General features: G+C 46.1%; 1 protein-coding gene and 1 non-coding gene across 2 annotated transcripts; both read right to left on the bottom strand.

Annotated features, from left to right (window-relative positions):
- Positions 1–674: 674 nt before the first annotated feature.
- On the bottom strand, positions 675–3,182 carry PPP1R3G (protein phosphatase 1 regulatory subunit 3G). Its single transcript, XM_004753649.3, has one exon. It carries the CDS (start codon positions 2,334–2,336, stop codon positions 1,281–1,283), a length of 1,056 nt encoding a protein of 351 aa, XP_004753706.1. The 5' UTR covers positions 2,337–3,182; the 3' UTR covers positions 675–1,280.
- A 14,338-nt stretch (positions 3,183–17,520) lies between these two features.
- Positions 17,521–17,658, bottom strand: LOC123388072. Its single transcript, XR_006602616.1, has one exon. It is a non-coding gene; the product is annotated as a small nucleolar RNA SNORA8 (small nucleolar RNA).
- Between the last annotated feature and the right edge of the window lie 10,319 nt (positions 17,659–27,977).

The raw sequence follows: 27,977 nt of genomic DNA, 5'->3' as shown, positions 1-27,977 counted from the left end.
GAACTATGAAAACAAAAGAAAGAAAAACTACCAAAGGATAAACAAGGTGTGGGGAAAGATCAGGCCCTCACCCAGCATGCTCACCTGTCCTACTACCGCAAGGCCATCCTGGCATCCACGGCCATCAGCAGGTGCGTGAAGAAGGCCAGCCCGCAGAGCCCCTATCTGGTTCTGATGTACTCGCTGGGCACGCTTCACCATCTGTCAGGTCATCAGTACCTACTGGGGCTCCCAGTGGGGACAGAAAGACACCTGTCCATTTCACCTCTGCCCACCCCCCATCACCCAGCCCTGAGAGCCCAGCTTCTCTGCCCTGCTGCTAAAGGCCGAGAGAAGTCCAGCGGCTAAGCTATTCTGAGCTCTGCCTACACCAAGGGGGTTGAGGGTCAGCGACCCTGCAGCTTACAGCAAGCGGACCAGACTACTCTGCTCTTTCAACTCACTAAGCACCTTCTTTTGGCAGGGAACAGAAGCTTTCTACAAAACGTTTTAAATAATGTTTTTTGCCCCAAAACCGGAAACCTGGGCCTCTCCGCATCAGAGAGGAAAGACTGAAGAAGAACAACTTGGAAATCCTGTTGTTTAATTATTGTTAACGGGCCAGCACGATGAGCTGAGGAAGATCAAGACCTCCCCAAACCCCCAGGAGCTGGAAGAGAAAATACAGCGAGAAAGGGTGTGCAAGTGGCTTTTATTTTTTAAAGGACATGTGTACACAGGGACCCAGTAAACAATGTCCAGACTGTGCAAACATCCCCCAGATCCCAGTTAAAAGAAAAGGACAGCCCAGCCAAGGCCCCACTCGGTTTTCACGGAGAAACAGGACCCTGGGTGAAGGCTCCGGCGACCGCCCCGGGTCCTGCACCTTCTCTCGGCAGGCACGACGAGGCAGGATGGCTGTCCTTTCCCTGAGAGCCGAGGCGTCTCCAGCAAGATGCAAAGGCTAAAACACGAGGTCTACAGTTGAGAACAAATCCCAAGGTCTTACAGCTGTGCACAGGGGTCAGGACCTTTTTCTTGAAGGAAGCTACGGCTCGGTCAAGAATTTCTTCGCGTTCTGGTGCAGGGCGAGAATTCTAGAAGCAGCCTAGGGAGGCCTAAGCTAGGAGAAAACGGGCCGGGGAGGTTGGGTGCGTTGCCCGGGCTCACGATGCTTGCTCGAAGGATCTGTCCTGGTGCGAGTTTACAGCTGAGCGGCTCCCTCTTCTCCTTCCCCGGTGGACGGTGCTCAGAAAGACGTCCCGGCAGGTCACCTCGCTGCCTGGGCCCCGGCCTTGGGCTCAGAGCGCGTCGGAAGGGCGCACATAGCGCAGCGTGTAGTTGGCCCCCGCGTTGTTGTCCCAGAACTCGCCCTGGGCGCAGCGGTAGCAGACGGCGAAGTGGACCGCGGCCCCCGGCGCGTCTTCCCCCTCCTGGGGCTGTAAACCCGGGGGCAGGAAAAGCGAGAAGTGGAAGCGCTCGGCTCCCGGCTCCTCCCCGGCGTCCGCGGGCTCCCCCGACGACGCCTCTGCCGGCTGTGGCTCCACCGGCTCGGGCCGTAGCTCGGCGGGCACGTCCAGAAAGGAGCGCCACTCGGTGAAGGTGTAGCGCACCGCCACGGTTCTCGGCCCGGGGCAGCCGAGCACCCGGCCAGAGCCCGTCACCTCTGCGCCCGAGGGCGCCGAGCACTGCACGCGCTCCAGGCACACACGCTGCCGCCGCAGACGCTCGGCGGCGGCGCCCGGCCCGGGAAGCTCGAAAAGAGGCCGAAGCCGGGGAGGTGGCGCGGAGAGGGGCGCGGCCGCTGCCGCCGCGGCCAGGAGGCCGGGGAGCTGCTCTAGGTCTTGGGCGCGCATGGGGAAGCTGCGGAGGCGGGAGAGCACGGCGGGAGGCACCTGCGGCTCCTCCGCCTCGTTGAAGTGCTTCACGCTGGCCAGGCTCAGCCCCAGCGCGTCGGCGAACTGCACCCGCTTCTTGCACTTGGCGCAGCAGCCGCCGGGGCTGTGCGGCGCGCCCTCGGCCCCCTCGCCGCCCTGCGGGTCCAGCGCCAGGCCAAGCTGCTGTCGCTGCTGCAGCAACTTGGCCGCCTCCAAGATCGGGTCCGCGGGCAGCGAGAAGGAACGCGGGAGGCGGCGGCGGCACTCCCACGGCTCCTCCTGCTCCCGGGGGGCAGCCTCTTCCTCCGCGGACAAGGGCTCAGCGTCCAGGCTCGGGGCCTCCGAGGAGCCGCCGCCGCCACCGTCGCCGCCACTCCCCGCACAGAGGACCGCCGGGGCGGGCAGCCCCTCGGCCGGCGGGGGCTCTGCCAAGAGCGCGGGTCCCTGTTTCTCCAAACTTAGCGTCCCCTGGGGATCCATGACGTCGCCTGGCTTCAGATCGCGTCCCCCCGCTCAGCGCTCCTCTGGAGACTTAACACCTTGGGTCTTTGCAGGAGCGCGCAGAGCCCGCCCCGGGCCCGAGAGGACAGGGCAGTCCCTACCCGGGAGCCTCGGGTTTTAGCGGCGGCGGCCGGGGCCGGAGTGGGAGGAGGATGCGGGCGTGGGGCCGGCTCTGGGGATTGAACCTGCCGGCAGCGGGGGAGGGCCCGGGGCGGGGAGGTGCGAGCCGTGGGAACACCTGGAAGCGGGGCGGCGCGGGCCGGAGCGACTGGGCGGGTTTGCAGAAGGCTCGGGCAGAAGGTGAGAGACGGGCTCTGGAAGTCGGGCCGCCCTCTTCCCTCGCGCCCACCCCGGCGGGGCCCGCGTCGGTCCTGCCTCCGGAGCTCCTGGGGTGAACTGGCGCGCAGCTCTCGCGGACGCGGACGCCGACCGCCTTCCTCCTGCCCGTACAGTCAGCCCCCGGGGCCTGGCGGGTCTGCTCTCCGGCGGGTCGCGGAGCGGTCTCCTCCCGGCGGTCGCAGCGGCCCAGGAAGTCCGCGGGGCAGGCGCGCGGTTAAGGAAGTTGCCCTGCGGGGGAGGCGGCGGGCCGCGGACTGAGCGCGCCTCCTTCGCTTTCTCTTCCTGCCTTCCCAAACTTCAGGGCGCCCTGGCTCCAGTCCCGCTCGCCAGCCAGCCCCGGCCCGGCGCGCTCGCCTCGGCGCTCCCGCGGTGGCGGCGCCCGGGGGGCTGGGGCCGAGGCCGGGGCGGGGACGGGGCCGGGCAGCGCGGAGTGGACGCGGGCCCGCGCCGGGAGCTGCCGGAGGCCATGAGCGCGGGTCCCGGGCGCACGTCCCCACTCCTCCCCCCGGTCCCGCCCGCCGCGCTCGGGGCCGAGGATTGGGGACCCCGCGGGACCGACGCCGCGCCGCGCTCACAGCCTCTCCCCGCCGCCGCGAGGGGCCCAGGCGCGCGCTGGGGCTGCGAGGCGGCCGACTCGTGGCTCGGCCGACTGAGAGCAGGTCGGGACCCCGGGGAGACTTTCCATAGTGGGCTTTTGGGGTTGGTTTTGTCCGGTTTTGTTTTTCAGGCTGACTTTACCTTGGTTGGAGTTAGTGGTTCTCAAACGTGAGCGCGCGTCAGGGTCACCTGGAGTTGTGAAAACGGTCCTGGGCCCCACGCGGGGGTCGGTGTTTCTTAAAGTGTCTCTAACATACGACGCTGGGCTCTAGGGTCTGCCTTTTGGGACCTCCGTCTAAACCCGTGTGGACCTGTGGGGTTCCTTGTGTAAAAAGCTAGGGATTCTGGCGTTTTTAGACGTAGATCCAGTATTTCAGGAAAAGAAAGAGAGGGAGGAAGGAAGGAAAGAAGCAAGCCAGCCTACCCAAGTCATTTAACTGAGGCACTGTAACTAAAACACCTTATTGTCTGGCAGAATGTGAAGGGGAATTAAAAGGGGCCAGCACCTTAGGCATTTTGGTGAGGGGGCAAGCAGAAAGTAGTGAGTAGTCATACTAATGGTTCATATTCCTGGAGCACCTATCCATCAAGAGTGCTGGTTTGAACTGACTCCTCTAGCACGATCTCATTCTCAGACCATCATCTCTACTCTACAAATGGGACATGAAGGCATAGAAGGATTGTTCGTTGCCCCGGCCTCACAGCTAGGTGTGGTGACATTTGAACCCCGATGATTAAGAAGAAAGATTTCTCCCATTGCTAGGAAGCCACGGCTGGGGATGGCCTTCATGAGGAAGGGTCTCTGCCTTTCTCTTGCTGGAATGGTAGGTCCCACTATAACCAATATAGAATACCATAATTGCATGTCAACTTGGGAGCTTCCGAGAGGCACCAGCTATCCTGGTGTGCCTTCTGGACCAATTCTAAGATTTGAGGAAGAAGACATTATTTTTACATTTAGGTAAACATTTATGTATTATGGAGTTAAACACAAAATTGCAAACTATTCGGAAGATAGAAATAGGATTTCAAAGAGATTTTGAGGCTGTGGTGATCCTCTCCGAGCATGTGCCCATTGTGGGACAGGGAAGGGAGAAGGTGAGGTGCCCAAGGACTGGGACCTGAGGAGGCATCATTCTCAAGGTTGTGCAGGGCCTGGGTCCAGCCATGTCACTCTACTCTTTGGTGAAAATGTTAGAGGACTCCACCCTCAAGGAGCCCTCAATGTATTGGAGGAGACCAACATTAACCAGAACTCCACACAAATACAGACTCAGCCACTCTAGCAGATGCTGTGAAGGATGCAGCCTGGTCAGGGAGGCCTCTGGGAGGAAGGGGAGTGGCCCTGAGGGGACATTTCAGTCCACACAAGGCCCCACATGGGAGGGAATAGAGAGAGGCTGAAAGAAGACTGTGTACCCCAAGGGCGGAGGGCTGAGGACGCAGGGGTAGGAAGGGGCCAGCCACGCAGGACCTTGAGCAACGAGAAACCACTGAAGGGTTTTGAATCAGAGGTGTGACTAACCAGATTTAAGTTTTGAAAGCTCATTGTGGAAACAGGTTGATGAGCAGACTGTAAGGAGTAGAGGCAATATGGACGAATCTGTTAGGAATCTATTACCGTCTTTCAAGGGAAAGGTGATCATCCCTAGGACAAGAGTAGTGGTGATGGTGGTGTGAGACATATCTGAGAGCTATTTAGGAGTGAAACCAGCACAGCGTGCTATGGGAGAAGTGGGAGAGGTGGAGGAGCCTTGAGGATTTGGACAGGAGCGGTTACTAGAAGTGGTCGCAGTCCCTGGGGCTGGGGACCACCGAGGAGAAGGATGGAGGGAGGGCGAGATCATGAATCCCGTTTTGGGCATTTTGAGCTTAGTAGATTCTCTGTTCTTTTTGATCCCACCTGGGTCTCCAGTAACAAGTCTGATTATAGCCACCTGGAGGTAGTATCAGATCCTGTGGGGTTAAAAGGCTCCCTCCTGTGAGACTGCCCTCTCTCAGATGCCAGCCACACATGGTCTCCCCAGGCCACCATACTTTGGGCCCGTCAAGTACTAATTTGGGCTTTCCTACAGTCCCTCCTTTTGGGTTCAATAATCCACCAGAATGGTTCACAGAACTCAGGGGATAAGAATGCACTATTGCAAATATGCCACTTCATCATAAGGATTATTTTGAGAAACTGATCAAAGACAGCTGGCTCAAGATCTCTGTTCTTTCACTTTTTCCCCTAAAAGCAGGGCATAATTTTCCCTTTGTAAAAGTAACATAATAACTATCCACTTCTACATGTGGTTCCCTCTCTTCATCACCAGACATGACCCTGGAGAAGATACTGATTTAAGTTTACATTAACTTAGTAAACCATGTAACCTACATAAACCTGACTAAATAACCTTTGTCTTCCATTTGTTTCCCCCTTATATGTACCTTCCCACAATTACTGCCCCTAGAAACCCAAGCACCTTTTCCTCTGTCACTTATCCACAATTTATCACCCTTTGCTAAAGTGGGATATAAGCTCCTTGGCCCAACAGCTTTTTGGGGTTTTCACTTCTCTCTAGTGAAGTGCCAAGTGCATATGAGAGAAATACTTTTTCCCTGTTCATCTGTCTTTGTCAGTTTCACTTGCAGGCTCTCAGCACTGAACCTAAGAGGGTAGAGGAAAAGTGTTTCCTTCCCCACACAGGAAAACACTTTACTTGCATTTATTAGTTTATCTAGTTTTGTAAAGGATACAACTCAGGAACAATGACCTAAAAAAAGTGTAGGGGGAGGAGTTCAGAGCTTCCAAGCCCATTCCAGGTTCACTACCTTCCCAGCACATCAGTGTGTTCGCCAACCCAGAAGCTCTCTACACTTTATTGTTCCAGAGCTTTCATAGAGCTCAATCTCCAGCCCCCTCTTCCTCCCTGGGCTACCCTGAGGCCATCTAGGGGCCCTACCCTAAATCATCTCATTAGCATAAATAGGTGTGATCAAAAGGGGCTCATAACGGAAGGCACTCCCATCTCTCAGGAAATTTGCAGGGTTGTAGGTGTTCCATGTCAGGACTGGGGACGGAGGCCAAACACATATTTTTATTACACCACGGAAATATAGACAGGTGCAGAGCTGAGAAGAAGACAAGGGCCCAGGACTGAGCTCTTAGCACCTCGGGCATTTAAAGGCCAGGAGGAAAAGGACGAGACTGCAGAAGATAGAGAGTGAGCAGTCAGAAGGGCTGGAGGAAACAGGAGAGTTCTGTTTCTTAGAAGCCACGGGAAGACTTCAGAAGTAGGAGAAGTAAGCCTCCCACGTGGGGCCCACAGGAACTTTGGGGTCCTCTCCCTTGTTTCCTGAAAAAGGAGGACCCAGGGAGTGGTCTCTGGCTCCCAACTCCCTTCCCCCTCAGCCTCCATGCCAGACAGGGCCCATGTCTTCTCTACCGAGGGATCTGGATGCCTAAAGTCAGTCATTAAAATGGTGCAGCCTGCAAAATCACTTCAAAATTGTCGTCCACCGCACTGAAATGTGTTTAGTCCAACGTCAAATACCACATGCCTCAGCTGCTAAAATGTTCACTCCGGGCATTCATTCAGAGGCTCCTAGCTTTACTGTCAGTTCTCGCGACCCAGTGCTGCATAGCAGCTCACCCCCCAAACATAATTGCTTATTAAAATAACAACAGCATTATTTTCTGCATGAATCTGCAAGGCAGGCAGGGCTTCTCTGATGCTTGGTCTGGAGGATTGGACAGCCAGGATAGATCCCCTGGCGGTCTTCAGGCATCTCTGTGCGATCTCCAGCACAGTGGCTGCAGGGCCCGTCTGGTCACCTGTTGTTGGCTCAGAGAGAGAGAGACAGAGATGCTGCATAACATTCTGGTCTAGTCTCGGAAGCCTCCTGGTGTCTCTTGCTACACTGTCTTCCTCAGAAGTGAGTCACAAATGCCAACATGGTCAAAGAGACAGGAATTAGATTCCCTTTGATGGAAGAGTGTCCACGAAATTGCACCAAACTGTGATAGAACAGGACCAATTAGAAAGGACTCAAGAGAATTTAGTTTCAAACTCTCACTTTTCGGATGTGCAAGCTGACACTCAAAGAGGAAAGTTGTTCAAACTTTTCACTCAAGGCCAGAATGGAGCCGGAATAAGAACAGTCATTTGATTCTTAGCCTTGGAGACCGTGCCTCAGAATCACACACATCTTTTTTTTTTTTTCCTTAAGATAACACCATTCCTTGATTACCTTTGGCTTCCTTTTTGGATGGTTAGACTGTTCAGTAAGTACGCTGATATTATTTACATAACATGAACTCCACCCCAAAATATGCTACCTTGCCATTGTCTTGGTCTGTTTGGGATGCTATAAAGAAAAAACATAGACAGGGTGTCTTATGAACAGTGACCCACTTTTCACAGCTCCAGAGGCTAGGAAGCCCGAGATCAAGGCTCGGGCACATTGGTGTCCGGGGAGAGCCTGCGTCCCAGGCAGCATCTTTTCACTCTGTCCTCCTGTGGTGGAAAGGGTTCACGTGGTGGAGGGGCCAAAAGGGTTTTCTTCAGTCCCCTTCATAAGGGCCCCCCCTCATGACCCGATGATCCCCTCCAAGCCCCAACTCCTAATACCTTCACAATGGGGTTAGATTTCAACATAGGAATTCTGAGGGGACACAAGCATGCAGAGCATAGCGGGTACATTGATTATTTTGAGGTGAGCAACAGCAGCCCCAGAAAGGGCTCTCTGCCCTCCTCCTCTCTACCTAAACGCAGGGCCTACGTGTCCTGTGCCCGGAAAAGGAAAATATTCTTATCACTTGAGACCGAGTGGACACCAAGGTGAATGCGGACAAACAAGCCCACTAAACGAACTCTTAGCTTCCGTTAGCTTCCCCTGTGTATTTCTGGGTCGCTTCCCCACAGTTTATCATCCTTAGCCCAGACCCCAAAGAAAAACTTTGTCTTTCCATAACCCTCAAGCCGCCCGCCGCCACCACCGACTTACTGTTCTTTGTTAAATAGTACATAAGCTCTCAGGCCTGCTTATTCTGGGCCTCATTTCTTATAAATGAAGGCCTCCATGTACACACAAAACTGCAAACATGAAATAAACTTTTTATGCTTTTCTCTTGTACATTTGTCTTTTGTCAGGTTAATTCTTGGGCCCAAACACAGAATCTAAGTGGATAGAGACACCATATATATGTTAAAGTATTTTAAAAATATTTTTTAAAGGATTTGAAAAGAGCAGAAGCACTTTAGAAACATTTCCCCTAACTCTTCTTTAGCTTTTTGGAGGAGAGTAGGTTGATTAAGGTAAAGTCATAGTGATTTTTCAGGGGCTTAAATGCAGCCACAGAAACTTCATAGAAAAATGCTCTAACTTGAGAGAATCAAATTTTGGAGCGCCTGCGGCCATTTTTGTCAGCACAACTGAAATATGGCAATGGACTGAACCTGTAATAAATTTGAAAAAAAAATTACCCTGCTTGCCTGGGTCATTTTTCTCTCATATGTGGGGCTTTTAACAGGGTCATGGAACTCTAAGAGGTCTTAATGTACAACCGACTTGCTTCAAAAGTGGAGAAAATAAAGCCAAGCGAGATCCCAGTGGTTTGCCTAACCAAAGCTGTTCAGCCACCCAGAAGAGCGAGGGCAGGAATGATTTCTAATGCAGCTAGCTCTTGCTCATCGCTGTGTGTTAAAAACTCCCAGCATCAGGTGTCTTCACATAGCTCACCGGGATGGTCACTATTACAATAAGTATGGAGTCTTAGGGGCCTAGAAAGGGTCAGTTCTAGTTACCCAGGGTAGAATCTGCTCAGCCACGTTTTGAACTACCATGTGCACGGCACAGCCCCTTGTCCGAACCCCACTGCAGCCTTCTCTGGGATCCTGCTGGAAACAAATCATGTGGCTTTTGGCTCAAAACAAAGCCCCCCAAACTCACCAAGTCAGAAAGGGGCCTTTCCGCCTTCCTACAACCAAGGGATGAGAAGTTAATACAAAAGATTTAAGGGAAGATGTCTCTATTTTTATTCTTTAATCTTTGGTTTCTGTCTTTCAATGAGTTTTACTCATGTTTTCTGATCAAGGTTTTAACATGATTTGCATAATATGTTCTAAGTGTGATTTGTACGTTTCCTAGAGCTGTTTGGCTTAATACCAGCTGGTTTTTTTCTGACATTAACAGTGTTTTAAACATTACATTTTAAAGATTTTATTTTTATTTATTTGAGAGAGAGAGTGAGCAAATGAAAGGACACAAGTTGGGGGGAGAAGCAGACTCCCCACTGAGCAGGGAGCCCAACCCTGGGATCATGACCTGAGCTGAAGGCAGATAGTTAACTGACTGAGCCACCCAGGTGCCCCTGAGTATTACATTTTAAAGAGCCCAGCAGAATTGAGTTGACTTCTTATCTATTAACACTTCAAGTTTCAGTTAACTTTTTATTCTCATATCAGTTTTCTGCCACATTTAAGTCCTCTCACTTATATTGAATGACTTTTCTCACTTGACTTTGGATGACTGTAAATTCCAGTCACGATCACAAGCATAAACTAATGTGTAAAAGCTTAAAGTTCTTGGTATATGTGACACAATTCTGAGTGAACCTACAAAACTGTAGGAGTGCAGGACTGATACCAATCTACTACTTCTGCAGAGCCTCCATCAGCTTCTAGAAGAAAGCCCTTCATCTGCCCTCTCCATCTTCTTGCCAGAGACTGCCCACTTTTTTTCTCTGAAAGTTTTAGGGAACAACTGAGTTTGACCTCTTTCTTTGTGGGAGGAGGTAAGGAGCACACGTGTTACCTTTTCACCATGTGACAGAGATTCAGTCTCCTAATAGGGTCCGTGACAACCCGTGAGGGACTGTAGTGGGCATGTGGCTGGCCAGCTCCACACACACCCCTCTTCCTCCTTTCTAGCAGGTACCCCACTTCTCCCACACACGCATTTCCCTATTACCTCTATCCCCTCCACAGTAGCGTCTGTCTGATCTCGGAGAAACCCCCATCCTGCCCATGACTGGTTCAGGAAATGAGCAGGTGACCTGGCCAGTAAGATGTGATGGGGATGTCTGAGGGGAAGCTTCCAAGGGATGTTTCCTTTTCCCCAAGAGAGAGCAAGAGATGACGCAGCCTCACTCAATCCCCTGGACCCATAACAGTCACAACCATCTTACTACAGTCAGAGGTGAGGTGCTAACAGAGCATGGAAAATGGAAGGTTGACATGGTTTTGTGCATAAGCTGCTAAGTTGATGCTTCTCGATGGGGAGGCTATTGGCTTTGTGAACAGGGCAGGTCTTTGCTGTGACCATCTGTGGCAAACATTTTAAGACTTTAATATCCATGAGCCCTACCCTCAAAATGCCACTAGCAGCCCCAGGAGCATGACAACCAAAAAAATCCATACTCTTGTTTCCAAACACCCTCCCCCCACTGAGAGCCATGACACCCTATGTTTGGACCTTTTACAATACATCGTTTTGATTTAAACCAGTTTAATTGAGTTTTGGCTGGTTGTAGCCCCAGGCTCTCCTAACGGGAAGACATTATTTTAATAATTTTGAAAGAAAGAATAAATGAGCCTCAAGGAGGTGAAGGAATGTGCCCAAGGGTATCAGTGAGCAGGTGGCAGAGCCAGCATTTGGCTCCAGATCTAACTTCAGAGCTTGGCTACCTCCTCCCTATTTGCTTTCTGTCCAGTCACATGGAAGTTACTCTGAGCTTCACTATTCTGTTTTCTCCTTCCCGACAGTTTCCTCCAAAAGAACGAATATGGTTAGTTTGCTCAGTGGGAAAATATGAACGAACAAAAACAAAGGATGGAAGTTTTATGTGGAAAAAATTAATATATGCAAAACATATATCTGTTTGCTTCTGCATGGCGTATTTCTGGAAAAAACCTGTTACAGGAGTTGTCTGTGGGGAGCGGAGCTAAGGGACTGGGGCCGTGAGATGGGAGGAAACTTACTTTCACTGTAGATCCCCTTGTACTGTTTGAATTCTTTGTCTTGTGCAAGTATCTTTTAATTTTATTAAATAGTAAAAATCTTAAAGCACTTGTAGATAAATTTGGTATTACATATATTTTGCCATATCTTAAAAATATTTAAAAAAGCATTCATAGGATTCAATATTTAAAAATTGGATTCAGGATGCCTGGGTAGCTCAGTTAGTTAAGGGTTTGCCTTCCGCCCAAGTCATGATCCCAGGATCCTAGGATGGAGTCCCATGTCGGGCTCCCTGTTCAGCAAGGAGTTAGCTTCTCCCTCTCCCTCTGCCTGCCTCTCCCCCTGCTTGTGCTCTCTCCCTCTCTCTCTCTCCCTGGCAAATAAATTAAATAAAATCTATAAAAATTGGATTCATTATAGCACTTGACTTTTCCCTCTCACTGACTACCTTTGGCTGCTTTGTCTTATTCCTCTGCCCATTCTTCTTTTTGTTATATGAGGCCATCTTTTTCTTTCCCATGTCACTGTCACTCACCTAACATGACCTCTGCCAGTCCTTTGGCATAGCCCTGATGGAAGAATCTGACCCCTGCTTTGACACCATATACATACATTTCCCAAGTATGGCTCAAACACCTTACCTGGAAATAATCTGACTCCAGCCACTTTTCCAACCCCTCTCCTCTATTCACTATAAGAACTTATGTTCTGCAAAATTCTTCTAGGAGACTTCTGGGATGACGTGAGCTGAGACAACAGAGCCCTAGGCCTTCTGCTCCAAATCTAGCTGAGAAACATACTTTTACCTGTGTTACATATTGGCATTCCCCACCATATTGTTTGAGCAAAGAACTCCACAGTAAAACGATGTCATCATCATCACCATCATCGTAATCACCAACATCACCATGACCATCATCACCACTACCACCATCACCATCATCACCATAACCATCATCACCACCACCACCACCACCATCACCATCATCACCATAACCATCATCACCACCACCACCATCACCATCATCCTTACCATCTCTATGATCATCACCATCACCAACATCACCATCATTGTCACCATCATATTTTGAAACCAGTGCTCTAGAGAAAACTTTTCTAAAATTTCTTCCCTTAAAGTGCTGTTGCTCTTCTCCTTGCTTGGAATATCCTGCCCCCTCCTCCACTTTGTGAGCTGGTCTTTAAGGCAATTTCCAAATTTTGCCACCTTTATGACATTTTTTTGGATCAACCTAGTCACTAATGGTGACTTTTGCTCTGAGGCAGATTTACAGTGAAATCCACCTAGTCACTAATGGTGACTTTTGCTCTGAGGCAGATTTACAGTGAAATCCAAAAGCTTCAGTGTTCTTTGACCCCTTCTGAAGTACTCACAGTCATGCTTTTGTAAAATTTGCAGGAGTAAGGTGTTTTAACCACAATTAGTTAAGACCACTCATGTGACATGGTTTTGGAGTGTCCAGTAGCAGTTTGGGATCCAGATGAGGGGCAAATGAGTTGGGGACACAACTTCTCTCAATTTAATGGCATATGTTTAGGTGGTGTGCAATGGCTTGCATATTCTATCTAAGGTATTATAAGATGTCTGGTGTTAGAATGGCTTCTAGGATGTTACTGTGGCCCATTCTGTCCACTCAGCCAGTGGTGTGACAGGAAGGTACAAGGCCAGCATCAGCAGCACCCCATGAATGTGTCCTATGGTGCTGTGATGGACAGCTCTCACATAGCTCCCAGAGATCCTGCCTCCTGATGTTTAGGCTATAAGGAGAAGAAAATTTTATTCTAAACTACTAGGTCTGGGGCATCTGGGTAGTTCAGTTGGTTAAGCAACTGCCTTCAGCCCAGGTCATGATCCTGGGGTCCTTGGATCGAGCCTCGTGTTGGGCTCCCTGCTCAGCAGGGAGTCAGCTTCTCTCCCTCTCCCTCTGCCCCTCCCTTCTGCTTGTGCGCACTCTCTCTCTCCTAAACTAATAAATAAATAAATGTTTAAACTACTAGGGGCCCTAATAATTAAACTGACAAAAACATATTAACAGGAGAAAAGACAACAGTTTATTTACATATGTAGTCCTCATTCATAAGGGAGAAACTCAGTGATTAGTGACTCACAGCGGTGATTAGTGGTTAGAACTCGGGCTTAAACATCATCTTAACAAAGAACAATAAAACTGTAGAGAAGAGCAAGACAAAGGAAATGGGATAAACCCTTTTAGAGGTCTCAAACCTGAGAAGGTAAATGTGCAGGGAAAACTAACAGAAGAGAGTATTGTTTTCATACATTTCCTCCGGTGCTGACTGAGCTGATGTCAATCCAGAGTCTAAGAGTTGTCCTCTTCCTGGTGAAGAGAAGACACTTACGCAGATGGAAATTTATGTTGTGCTTCTAACCAGATAGGCAGAGGGCAGAGAGCTTTTTTCTATGTCTACTAATTCTTAATTTTCTTTAGCTCAAAATAATCTTCATGCCAAAGTGACATATTTTGATGCCCTCCAGTTTTGTGTAATCCCTTTCCTTGAGTGTGGGTAGACTCCAAGGCTTCCTTCCTACGGATTCGTGATACGATGTCACGCCCATGTTAGGTCTTCTGTTGGCACTCTCTGGCTCTCTGTTTTAGCTGACATTCTGAAGAAGCCAGATGCCATGTTGTGAGATGTTCTGAAGGAAGAGGCTCATGGGGAAAGGAAGATTTTTCTTTTATGGTGATTATGTGAACTAGAATTTATTAGCTTCCTGTACTTGTAGGCACAAACCTATAATACAACTTTTGCAGCTGTTATGTGAAAGAAACTGAGTGGGGGTTTTCCAAAATTGTCCCTCTCTACCACCCTATAACGAAGGATAATTGGAAGGAAGGCAAGCAGGGACAAGCCCCCCCCCCCCCGCCTTTAAAGGAAACCATCCTTAAAAGGATCTTATACCATCCTGGAAGGAACCGTCCGCCCCTTTCCCATGTGATAGGTAGATGACAAAAACCTATGTTGGGTGACAGGCTCATGGAGGGTTAATCAGGTTAAAACAGCCTGCCAACAAGCCCATAAAAACCCCTAGATTTAGAAACACTGGTGGGAACCCTCTCAGGTCCCCTCCCTCTTGGGGAGCTTTGTACTATCTCTTTGCTCTCTCTTAGTAAACTTTCTTTGCTGCCCACCACTCTGTCTGGTCTACCTTTTCATTCTTTGAAGCAGTGTGACTAAGAACCACAGGCCTAAAGGAAAAATCCTGTAACATCTGCAATTATGTAAGTTTCAGCCCCCATGCAACTGAGATTTTCCCCCCAACTTTTTACTGGTTTTGTCTTTAGCGAACATTTTGATGTTTTGTTTTTCATTAATTTCTTGCATAATTTTGATTTTTGAAATATTGAATTAAAATAGTATTTATCTTGATTGCTCAGGTTTTTTTGATGCTCCTTAAACTTTGTGCCCAAAACAAGTGCCCATATCACTTACCTGAGTCCTGACCCTGCTTGTTGGAAGTGGTGAGAAAGTAATCTGAGATACATTTCTTTCCTCAGCAGTACTTCCTGACTCCTTAAGTTAAGGTTGAATTTAATATGGATTTGAAAAAAATGTTTAATATATTTTTATATAGCATATTTTACATAATATATAAATACGTGTATATTGAAAATATTTTATCTCAAAACCATATTAAAGTAAACCTTAACCATAAATATATTGCCATATATCTGCATATACAGAGTATCATTGAAAAGTTATCCAAGGGGCACCTGGGTGGCTCAGTCAGTTAGGCGTCTGACTTCCGGCTCGGGTCATGATCTCAGGTCCTAAGACCGAGTCCCATGTCGGGCTCCATGATCAGCAGGGATGATGATGATGCTGCTTCTTTCTCTGCCCCTCACCCTGCTTCTGCTCTCTCTGTCAAAGAAATAAATAAATAATATTAAAAAGAAAAGAAAAGTTATCCAAAAAACCTGTAATAGAGCATGCTACAGGGGAAGCAAAATGGCAAAAACAGGAAGAAACTTGCCTTAGAAATTTTTTTTTTTTTTTTTGAAAGAGAAAGAGAGCATGAGAGGAGAAAGAGACTCCCAAGCGGACTCTACACCCACCTCAGAGCACAATTCGGGGATCCATCTCACAACCCTGAGACCACCACCTGGGCCAAAACCCAGAGTCAGACACTTAACCAACTGAGCCACCCAGGCACCCTGGGTTTTTCACTTTGTAAGGGAAAACTTCCCAAGATAAATGTATTGCTTTCCTTAATACAGAAGTGATACTTACTAGAGAATAATTAGGAAATACAGGTAAATTAGGAAACAGAAAGTTTAAAGAGTCATAATCTCATCCCGCAATAATCCTATTAGTATCTCGGCATTTTTCTTTCTCTACGTGCCCGCTTTTCTACTCCTTCAGACCCGGCGTTCACTGCCTGCTTCTCTGGTATGCTTCTTAACTGTTTACTGCCCTGGTTGGGTCTGACTTGTTTTCAGATCTTTTCTCCATCGAGCACATCTCTGCTTGGAGCATAGGGATTGTGTCTAGCTGGTTTTTATAATTTTCCTGGAGTGTGAGATAGGAGGCTTGGTCTGCATAAGGAGGCTATTTCTGCAAATTATGTGATGTCCCCGAACCTTTCCTTCACCTGTAAAATGGACTAATGTTAATGCCTACTTAAAGAAGATAATCCACGCAAATTGCTTTCAATGATTGGTTTCTAATATGACTGTTATTAGCACAGTGCATTCACTCAATCAGCACACGTTTATTGCATGCCGATTGTGTGCCAGACATCCTTCTAGGTGGCAGGGACACAGCAGTCAACAAAACAATCACAAAACCTTGCCTTTGGGAAGCTCCCATTCTACTGTCTGGCTGGGAGTGGAGACCATATACAAAATATACAGTATATCTGGTGATGATAGGCTCTATAGGAAACATTTTTTACATGTGAGTACTCATTATACGTATTTACTGAATCATTTACTATTCCCTAGCCTTCTCTTCCCCCACTTTCTCTCTGTCCCAAGTCCTGCTTTCCCATGGTATTAAATAACACACATGGGGCTTCATGTGTGTTCAGTGTAGACCTGCAGGGGATCCCGGGCATAGGACTGATAAGGGCTGCAGCATGGAAAAATCAGGCCAGAGGTCATGCAACATGTGTACCTCTGCCATCCGGAGACACCAGTACATGTTTTGATGTGAGTTTTCTTCCGGATGAGCACACGGTTGTACTCTGCAGTTTGCACTCAGTTGTGATCAATAGTTGCTGCTCCGTGAGAGTCAGGACAGTAAACAGTAACTCTGGCCCTGGGAGGGGGGAGGGGTTGGGAGGTGCTGGCCGGAGAGTTTTGACCATTTGGGTCGCCAAGCAGCGGCTCCTGTCCGGGAAGTTTCTCGCCCTGTGCTGCGACAGGTGTTGACCTGTCCTCTGCTTCTTTCCCAAGCCACTTGTGTTGCTTTTCCAAGCCCTTGGGAGCCGCAACTGGGACCTCACAAAATGGGTGGGGATATAGTAGACCCTATGGTAAGGCAAACATCTGTTGTCTATGAGCCCAAGCCTAAAGTAAATCAGAGTGGGAGGAACTGTGATTTTTTTTTTTTAAGGGAAAAAAGTAAAACTTAGAGCATATCCAACATGTAAGATAAATGTAAGGTGTTCTTGTTAGAAGATTTTAAATATGTGGAACTTGTTACTACAATATTCCTATATCCAAGCATTAACTAGTGTTCACACAAATTTTACATCTTCATATTGTGTACTCATATTTAGCAATTTTATTATTCCATTATGATGATGGTGAAAATTCCACCACACAAATTGCTACAAACTGGCATTGGATTTGTCGTCATTGTTGTTGTTTTAAGATTGCTTATTTATTTATTTATAAAGATTTTATTTATTTATTTATTTTTAAAGCCAATAAATTTTTATTTAAGGAGTTTTTTACATGTGATTCCTTCCACTGCCAGTCACTGCTTATCACCATAGTTCCTCCAAAGTTAGAATCATAATCTTCAAAACAGCCCTTTTAAAAAGAACTTGATCAATCCACAGTTGTCACTGTCTCTCCAAAGTTCTTTCAGGTGGGTTTCTTGCATCTCCATTTGAATACGGACATACTTTAAGAACTCCCCACCTATAATCTTTGGGATCCAATGTCTTTACTTCAGGGCCCTGTTTAGGGTCTGAGTGTGGATCTGCCTGGTTCTCAATTTCAAACACCCTAGAAAAGGAGAAGCATTACTTCCTCTTGAAAATTATCTCAAGCTGAGCAGTATGAAAAACCGTTAAGAATACTGTTTCAATAAAAATACCAGGTTTAACATGCACGAAGCCAAGAAAACCAACGACGCCAGATACTGAGTTTCTATTGCACTGTCCTTTGAACACCCAGCAGGAATGAGCTGCTGAGGGCAGATACCATGCAGTGCGATAAGATTTTATTTATTTATTAGAGAGTGTGTGCATGCCTGCACGCATGAGTGGGGGAGGGGAGGGAGAGGAGGGAAGTGGGGTGTGGGGGAGATCCAGAGGGAGAAGCCGACTCCTCCACTGAGCAGGGAGCCAGGATCCATCCCAGGACCCTGGGATCATGACCTCAGCTGAAGGCAAATACTTAACCGACTGAGCCTCTCAGGCACACCCCCCCAACTTGTTTTAATAACTGCTAACTTTACATAGGTAAAGCCTAAAGTGATTAAAATTTGTAATTTTTCCCTTTGCCAAATATAAAGTTTCCTACAAGAGTCACAAAACACATCCATAAATCGCCCCCAGGGATTATCATGTCCCGGCCCCCCACTCCCCGCCCCCAGGTAGGAGACTGTGGAGGTGACTGTGCACCACTTCCCAGCTGGGTCATCAAAGCCAGTGAGGGCTGTCCTCGAACCGCTTGCTTTAGGGAAGCCAGCCACCGTATGGTGGGAACATTCAGACAGCCCTGGGCAACAGCCAACGTCAATTTGCCCATCCTCTGGGCAAACCTCCTTGGAAATGGATCTAAGCCTTCAGATGATTGTAGCGGTGGCTGATATCTTCAGTGCAACCTCAGGAGAAACTGAGTCAGAACTACCCAACTAAACCACTCCCAAATTCCTAGCACTCAAAATTTGTGAAACAGTAAATGTTTATGGTTTTATGCTACTAAATGGAGGTAATTGTATTACACAGCAATAGATCGTTAATGTAGTCGATGTACATAAGTGTCTATAAACGCAGAAGAAATATCTAAAAAGACGCACGTGACAATGTGTTAAACCTGAAGGAGGTGGAGTATTAACAAGGAATTCCTGTTTATCTATATTGCTTATTTTTTCTTCAGATGAATATATGTATGTTTCAATTATATGATTAGAGATAAATTTAAAGGCAAAACTTTAAAGCAATCAAGCTGTCCATTACTAGGTAAATGGAAAACTGTGGTATATCTATACAAAGGAATATTATTCAGCAAGTTCAAAAAAAGAGCTATCAAGCCACAAAAGGACAGGAAGGAAACTAAATGAGAGAAGCTGATTTGAAAAGGCCACATACTGTATCATTCTGACACTATGGCATTATGGGAAGAGGCAAAACTATGGAGACAGTGAAGAGATTAGTGATTGCCAGGGTTTGGGGGAGGCGGGATGTATAAAGCAGGATTTTTAGGGCAGTGAAACTATTCTGTATGATACTGTAAGAGCAGCAAGATGTCATTATGCCTCTGTCCAACCCCATACAAAGTACAACACCAAAAGCGAAACTTAATGTCAGCTATGGCCTTGAAATGACAATAGTGTGGTAATACTGGCTTCCCGGGTATTACCAGTGTGCCACATTAATGCAAGATGTTAATATTACAGGAAAAAGCGGGGTGGGGCGCTATGGATATGTGGGAACTAACTACACTTTCCATTCAATATTTCTGTAAACCTAAAACTGATCTAAAAAATAAAGTCTAGGGATGCCTGGGTGGCTCAGTTAGTTAGGTGTCTGCTTTCAGCTCGGGTCATGATCCCAGACTCCTGGGACTGAGCCCCCCATCCAGCTCCCTCTTCAGCTCAGTGAGGAGCCCGTTTCTCCCCTTCCTTCACTCCTCCCCCTCCACTCCTGCTTTGTCTCTCACTCTCTCTTGAATAAGTAAAATATTTAAAAAAAATAAAGTCTATTATTTATTTTAAAAATACAACAAATTTTAAAAGATGAGTAAAGACAAATATGCAAACACAGATATCACCTCTAATTTGCCAGAGGACAGATCAGGGCCAGCTGGCATGGCAACTTGTGTGAGCAAGGTAGGAAGAATAACTCATCTGTCACCCTTATTTCTATCCATTTTTTTTTTCTTTTCTCTATCCAGCAGACAGAAGTTCAAAAACTTGGACTTTGGAATGGAGAATATTCTAAACCCCAGGTCCCTAATAGGCATGTATTGTTAAAACATGCCCCAAAAGCTAAAAGCAGATTGAGAAGGGACTCCTGTAAAGTTCCAGGAGATTCTGGGCCATGGGGAGTCCACCAGATCTGAAAGAATGTGGCTCTAAGCCTCACTGCAGAGTTTCAGACCACTAAGATAGGCAGCTCCCACTGGACCACTGCCTCCACTGAGCAGGTCACATTCCTTTTCTGGGAGGCAAAGTGTGACCAGCCAGTTCCTAGGAAGCAGATGGTAGTCCCTGGGTCAGGTTACCAACGTGCTGGTGTGAACAGAGATGAAGGGATTGTTAGGGTCTGGGGAAAGTGGGGCAGCTGGAGGGCACAGCCCTCCCACTGTTGGAAGGATACCAGGGGCGTGTTGCCTAGAGAAGCTGAGCCATCCGTAAAAGGCTTGATCTAGCCCTGGAAGGTGGCTCCCGCATCACCGTCCACGGTGGTCCCCAGCATGAGATCTGGCGCAGTAACACAGTTGGGAGCCTTCTTGCTCATTCACCGAACAGATAGCATAGTGCTGGTGCTGGGGTACAGAGTGGAGCCAGCCCCAAGTTCTGGGATTGTTGGGGATTTTATTCTAGAGGGGTTCGGATCATGTTCACACGAATGTGAATGATGATGTTTGTTAAAAACAAAGTAAGGGGGAGGGGAAAGGAAGATAGGACAAGTAGAAGGTGCTGTGATGGGAAGGCATGGGGACTGGAAACAGGTGAATGTGGCTGCTGGGGAAGGACCTGGCTTTCCCTGGGGGTCCAGTGGAGCCATAGAGCCCAGCCTCAGCCATCTCCCACTGCACTATTGCATCATGGGACCAAGGCTTTGGTAGATGAAACGGGCCTCCCTGCCTTCTTAGATTATACCATTGTGAAGCAAGTCTAAGCCTACCACCCCCCTTATTCCATTTAAACAATGCTACTCAGGATAGCTTTGTATCGAAGGGGAAATCCCCACAGAGAGTCTTCCTGTGCCTCTTGGGAATGGAAGAGGAGAGATGGAAATGCCTTCGTTGGAGGGCTGGTTTGTAGCTAGCAGTTGGAGAGGCCATCCATCTCCATGGCCTCCTTGACCATGGAGATATCAGTGTCGCATGGTTCTTCCCAAGGTCCCTTCCATGCAACTTCCTCCTTCCATATCCCTCCCGGTGGCAGCAGGCTTTGGTTTGCCCCCATCCAGCAGTTACCTACTCATGGGGACTCACAGACTCTGAACGGTGCCGTGTCACCATAAGCACATGACTTCAGAAATCAACTGTTGGAGCCAGGAACTCATGTCCGTTTGCACAGAGAACCTGTGTTTTGTCCTGAGAGTCACCTGGGCTAGGGAGGTGGTGAACGCAGGTTTGGTTTTGTTTGCTTTGTTATGTTTTTAAAGAACCACCTTCAAATGGATGAACTTTCAATAGAAAAGGGTGAGCAGCTCAGAATAAACAAGACTTCTAACCCTTCCTGTTGTGCTGCCCCCTACCTCTGGCCATACTTACCTCAGGACTTTCTAAAACAGAGACTATAAATGAAATAAAACTGTGATGGGAGAAGAAAAACACAGAGAGGTCCTGAGATTGAGGAAAACTAAGTATTATCAGGAAATTAGAGCAATAGCTTTTTAAACCAGAAGAATAGGAAAAAAAAAAAAGAGCAAAATATCAGTACTCAAATCTTACTTTTATACAAAAGTATAAGAGTTAATTATCCAACAGTTGAGCGATACACATGTATAAAAGATCTCCATTTCCAGGGAGCTACAAATGTCACAACGTCCTCAATAATGGGATAAACATTCCGTTTCTGGGTGTTGCAGCTTTGAATAATGCTTATCTCTCCCAATGGTTTGTGTAAGACTTTGTGAGCAAGCTCATTTTCACGGTTTTCGGTGGGGGAGTTCTGTGAACCGTTGATGGTAAAAATATGGGCATGGTCCAGAAGAGTATGATGTTTCTTTCTGTGCGCACTTCTGGAGATGTCAATGGTCACAGGTCTGATTTTGTATTATCTTCTCAGGCTTCAGTTCTTGGACCGTGCAGATGTTGCGTTCAGACCCCATCCACCTCACCCCCACGTATGGCCTGGACCTGTCACACTTTCTCAGTACGTCTGACTCATGCACCGAGCACCGCATCCCTGAAATCCTGGGCATCTGCTATAGCCCTCAGCACCCCCGCAACCCCTCTGCAGGTGTCCAGCCCACACTCCCGCATCAGCTGCTTCCTACCACTTGGGTTCTGTTTTCTCTATTTTTGATTCCAAGGCTTTACAGTTCATTCTCCCAAGCTTGGTTATGTATTAAAAAGAAAGGGAGTATGTGGGGTTTTTTTTCCCTCCAACTTAAAACAATCAACTTTATGAGACAACATATGTAATGGGGATGTATGTGTGTTTTATTCAGGCTTTATCTATGCATTGGTAGCAGGAGAGGAGTCATGGTCATCATTCTTGTCCGCCATGTTGCTGGAACCCAAGTGTCCATGAACAGGTGAATAGATTAACAAAATACAGTATCTATACCCAGTGGGATATTGTTAGGGCACAGAAAGTTCTGACACATGCTACAACTTGTGTGAACCTTGAAAATAAGTTAAATGAGAGAAGCCAACCACAAAAGACCAAATACAAATTCCAAGATTCCATATATATGAAATACCCCAAGTAGGGAACTCCATAGAGACAGGAAGTAGATTGGTGGTTGTTTAGGACTGTGAGACTGGAGAGGCAGGAATGAGAGCTAAAGGGCCTAAGGTTTCTTTTTAAGATGGTAAGACATTGGGACACCTGGGTGGCTCAGTTGACTGGACGACTGCCTTCGGCTCAGGTCATGATCCTGGAGTCTTGGGATCGAGTCCCGCATTGGGCTCCCAGCTCCATGGGGAGTCTGCTACTCTTTCTGACCTTCTCTTCGCTCATGCTCTCTCTCACTGTCTCGCTCTCAAATAAATAAATAAAATCTTTAAAAGAAAAAAAAAAGATGGTAAGACATTCTCACACTGACCATGGTGGTGATTGCCTGTATCTGTGACTATACTGAAAACCTTTGAATCATATACAATGGGTGAACTGTGTGATATGTAAATTACATCCAAATGGAGCTCTTTTTCTGAAAAGTGATTCTTCCCTTAAAGCTGGTTCTCTCAGCATAGTCAGAGAGCCCCACAGGCAAAGACAAGAGATGGATTTAGTCTGGATAAATCGGCACAGGCTGAGCAGGGGATTTTGACGGTATCCGATCAACACTCTTATCTTCTCTATAAATACACTACTGATACCCCTATCAGTAGTTTTTTTTTTAAAGCCTATTAAATCCTCTTCAGAAAAACTCTTTGCATTTGGATCAAAAGAATTTTTTATGACAATTGTCATCCCATGTATTCAAATTCTCTCCATTTCCCAGACTCCTATCCCAGGTTTATGGATATAATCTTGGATGTTCTTTTTCCCACATTTTTAACAGCTCCTTTCATTTGCTTTTACTGTTTTGAAAACATCTTTATTGACATATAATTCACGTACCATACAATTCATCCATTTAAAGTGTAAAATTCAATGTGTTTGTTTGGTATATTCGCAGATACATGCAACTATCACCATAGCCAGTTTTAGAATATTCTCATCAGGGCAACCCTTTTGGGTCCCCTCCCTCTTGGGGGAGCTTTGTACTCTCACTCAATAAACTTTACTATTGCTTGGTGAACTTTGCTTTGCTGCCCACCAAAAATGTATGTATGTATGTATGTATGTATGTGTATGTATATACATACATTTTTGGTGGGCAGCAAAGCAAAGTTCACCAAGCAATAGTATGTATGTATGTATGTATGTATGTGTATACATGTTACATGTATATGTATGTATGTGTATACATGTATATATAAAATGTATGTATGTGTATATATGTATATATACATGTATACATACGTGTATGTGTATGTATGTGTATACATGTATGTATATACATGTATGTATACATGTATACACACATACATACACATACATACATTTTTGGTGGGCAGCAAAGCAAAGTTCACATATGTATGTGTATATATATATATATATGTGTAAACATATATATGTAAACATTTTCATCACCTCACACACATACACACACAAACCCTTTACCCTTCTAATGAACACATGTTAAACCTATGTAAGCCTAGGAAGCTAAAAGTTTGGGGCACAACTAATATTCTGTCTTTATCTCATTTGTGTTACAACAAAATTAACCCTCTTAATTAAGAAAATTAACAAAATTAACCCTCTTAATTTTAGAGTTGTTTATTCTTTTATATTAAGGGCAACAATGAAATAAATATTCATGTAGTTGGGAAATCTACAGGCAGAGGTAGCAATGCAGCCAGAACTAAAATGTTGACTGAAAGTCAGGCCTACGTGGAAGACAGAGATGTTCATTGTCATATGTGGAAGGTGGTTTGTGGGTATTAGTGGACAATGAGAAAGTCTACATTAGGTAATAATTGATACATGAAACAGAAAACTGCTTATCGATCATATTTGGGACAAAGGAGACAAAAAGCTGAAGCCTGAGGAATAAGTTTAAATCACAAAAAGGGAAGGATTGGGGGCTCCTGGGTGGCTCAGTTGGTTGAGCGTCTGCCTTTGGCTCAGGTCATGATTCCAGGGTCCTGGAACAGAGCCCCGCATTGGGTTTCCTGCTCAGCATGGAACCTGTTTCTCTCTCTCCCTCTGCCTGCCACTCTGCTTACTTGTGCTCCTCTATGTGTGTCAAATAAATAAATAAAATCTTAAAAAAAAATAGGATTGAAAGATTAAGAATGAATTAAATATTAAAGAGTTAAAAGTAAAATAATGCCCCCCACAATAAAGACCCTAATTCTGTTTTATATAATGAAACTAAAAACTTAGGGCAAGAAGGACAGAATATTTAGTGGAAGAAATATTCCATTTAATAAAAGCTACAAGAAGTATACAATACCTACAGAAAAACTTAACAAAAAACATAAGCTCAAATTTGCATATTGAACGAAACTACATTTCTATTAAGAGACACAAAAGATGGGGCGCCTGGGTGGCTCAGTGGGTTAAAGCCTCTGCCTTCAGCTCAGGTCATGATCCCAGGGTCCTGGGATCAAGCCCCACATCGGGCTCTCTGCTCAGCAGGGAGCCCGCTTCCTCCCTTCTCTCTCTCTGCCTGCCTCTCTGACTGCTTGTGATCTGTTGGTCAAATAAATAAACAAAATCTTTAAAAAATCTTTAAAAAAAAAAAAAGAGAGACACGAAAGAATACATAAATAAATGAAAAGAAGGGCTCTGTCCATGAAGGGGAAGAGACAATAGTAGAGAGGTATTCATTCTTCCTAAAAGAATCCACAAATTTACTGGGACCCCAATAAAAATGAAAATTATTTTGGAGCACTATATACTAAAGTTTATATGAAAATAGCCAGGAAAATTCTGAGAAGAAAAAAAGAATGAGTAGGAAGTTGGTCCTAACATATGTTCAAGCAGATTTTAAAGCTCTTTACTTAACAGATTGATTCTGACATGTGACTAAAAAGACATATCACTAAAACAGAACAGAGAGCCTAGAAATAAATGCAAATAACAATAGGAACTATGTGATGGAGGTGGTATTTGGCATCAGTGGAGAAAAGACAAATCATTTAATAACTACTACTGGTGGGGGGTGCCTGGATGGCATAGTCTGCTGAGCTTCTGGCTCTTGGTTTCGGCTTGGGTCCTGACTGGGGTCTTGGGATCAAGCCCCATATCGGGCTCCATGCTTGGCATTGGTTCTGCTTGGAATCCTCATTCTCCTCACCCTCTGACCCTCCCCCCTTACTCTTTCTCTAAAATGAATGAATAAGTATTTTTTTAAAAAATGTATAAAAAATTACTACTGGTAAAGGGAGTTGGCCATTTGGGAAGAAATAAAGCTCTTCCTTGATTCTAATTCTCAAAATAAATTCCAGAGAGATTTAAAATTTTAATGTCAAAATTGAAAGCAAAAGAGACTAGAAAAAAGCACAGTACAGGGGAAAAAAATCTTAGGTAGGAGAAGACCTGAGTTAAGGAAGAAACACAGATAAAAAGTCATACGTGAATTTACCTGCAAAGCATAAAAAGAAATTTGCTTGTATAAAAATCCATTATTTCTGGGGTGCCTGGTTGGCTCCGTCATTAAGCGTCTCCCTTCAGCTTAGGTCATGGTCCCTGGGTCCTGGGATCAAGCTCTGCATCGGGTTCCCCACTTAGCGGGAAGCCTGCTTCTCTCTCTCCCACTTCCCCTGCTCTGTTCCCTCTCTTGCTGTGTCTCTGTGTCAAATAAATAAATAAAATCTTACAAAAAAATCTATCATTTCTTCATGGATATATATATATATATATATATATATATATATATATATATACACACACACACACACAATATACATATATTGGGGTAGCTCTTTGCATCCTGATATAAAACAATCTCCAAGATACGAGGTTAAAAAGAAAACCGAAGGTCCAGACTGTGTGAAAGGCAAGCTTCTATTGGTTCAATAAAGGGGGAGCAGTATGCTTGTTAAATGCATAGACCATTTCTGGAAGAAAACACCAGACGCTAGTAACACTGTTGCCTCTGGAGACAGGGATTAGCAGACCAGAGATCTTGCTTGCTTTTCATTGTTTACCCTTCTATCATTTTCCATTTCATCATGTGCTTTTATTACTTTTCCAATTAAAAGTAGTTAATAGAAAATCCAGGAAAACAAGTTGGAAGCATGACATTTTTACCTTAAAAAAATAAAGGAAATTAAAGCAGAAAGATAAAATGGAAAACAAACAGCAGACATTAGGCAATTTGATATACTCGAATAATGTGGCTATACAGAGCTGTAAAATCAAATATGTCATTGATAAAATAGGAAAAATAATAGCAGACTACAAAAGAGGAAGGGAAAAGATAACCTCTGGAGGCAAGCAAAGCCAAGAGTCGTCAGTGCGGTCTATAGGTTGGAAGTGGGTGCCCACTGAGTACCCCCAAAGGTACCTGAAGCTGAGCCAAGCACAGGATTTCAGAAGACCAAGAAGCAAAAAAGGCAAGGACAGAGGGTGTGCATGCTGTAGGGGTAGGACCAGGGTGTGTCAGAGGAGCTCCTTCAGGTCCACTCTCGTGAGTGCTGGTGCTGTGGTTTGGAGAATGATGACTGAGTGTGGGGTAAGAAGTAAAGGCTGTGCATTTGGAGCATCCTGTTCCCATGGAGACAGTGGGTATGGGCAGGTGGTTGGGGAAGTGGGTCTGGACCGACAGCTAGCAGCATCTAGGGAGCGTCCTCTGTCTCGCTGGGCAGAGCCTATTTTCATTAGTGACCCATGTGACAAAGACAAGTGGTGGCCCAAGTGGTCTCATTGAACTCCAGCCGTCTCCTCTCTCTAGGCAGAGAGAGCCCTAGGGACTCTGCAGAGAGGTGAAACCCTTAAGAAACAGACACTGGGTCTTGTGTGATTAGCAATAAAGGAGATGGAACTGTATTTGGAACCTGACAAGGAGGAGGGGGGTCGTATAAATAATTAAATGAAGAAAAGGAAGGAAGGATGTTGTCTAAAATGAGAGAAGTTTAAGCTCTAAAGCTAAGATCCCTTTGGGTCTTCCGTACTGGCCCCTTTGGTTCCAAAGTCAGGATGGAGGGTGGACAGGGAAGGAGGAGAGGGAGGGGAAGAGATCAGAAGGCCTTGAGCTCCCCCTCTAGGTTGGACAGAGCACAAGCCATGCTTGAGCAACTGTTACAGGATAGGACAGCCAACTTAATGTCTCCAAGGGTTCCTAGACTCTAGGGGAGAGGCTGGGGATTCCTGAAGTCAAAACTATTTTTATACAGCATTAAGACATGGTTTGCCTTTTTTCACTTCGAGAACATTTACACTGGTGTGCAAAAGCAATGGTGGGTAAAACCATGCCCATAACATTTAAGAATATCCTAGATAAACCAATCAAAATCAGAAATATCCAGTAAAATCTCAACCTTTAAGTACAGGGCTTTTGATAGTCTATGCGACAAAAAGGGAGTAATTATAAAGCACTTCTACTGCTAAGTTTGATGACTGCCTTGAAGGAAAGCATTTTAGGGATAGTGGGCTTGTGAGTTGAAGTAGCTGCTTTTCTCACAACACATTTTTACTTGAAAGAATGACCAATAAACTATGAACATACACGGGTATTTGGTAGACATTTTCTTGAGAAGCAGTAAAATGAGCTTCTGATTTCAAGGAAAACATCAGAAAGAATGTGTGGCCAGATTTAAAATTTGAACTTCAGAAGAAACAGAAATTCTGAAATCTGATTTTCCAAACAACAATGAGTGATGTTACAAAATCACATGTGGGTAAAAGATC

Source organism: Mustela putorius, unplaced genomic scaffold (assembly GCF_011764305.1).
Source record: "Mustela putorius furo isolate JIRA1106 unplaced genomic scaffold, ASM1176430v1.1 tig00003870_pilon_pilon_pilon, whole genome shotgun sequence".
Classification (NCBI taxonomy): domain Eukaryota; kingdom Metazoa; phylum Chordata; class Mammalia; order Carnivora; family Mustelidae; genus Mustela; species Mustela putorius.
This window is presented reverse-complemented; position numbering and strand designations above follow the sequence as displayed.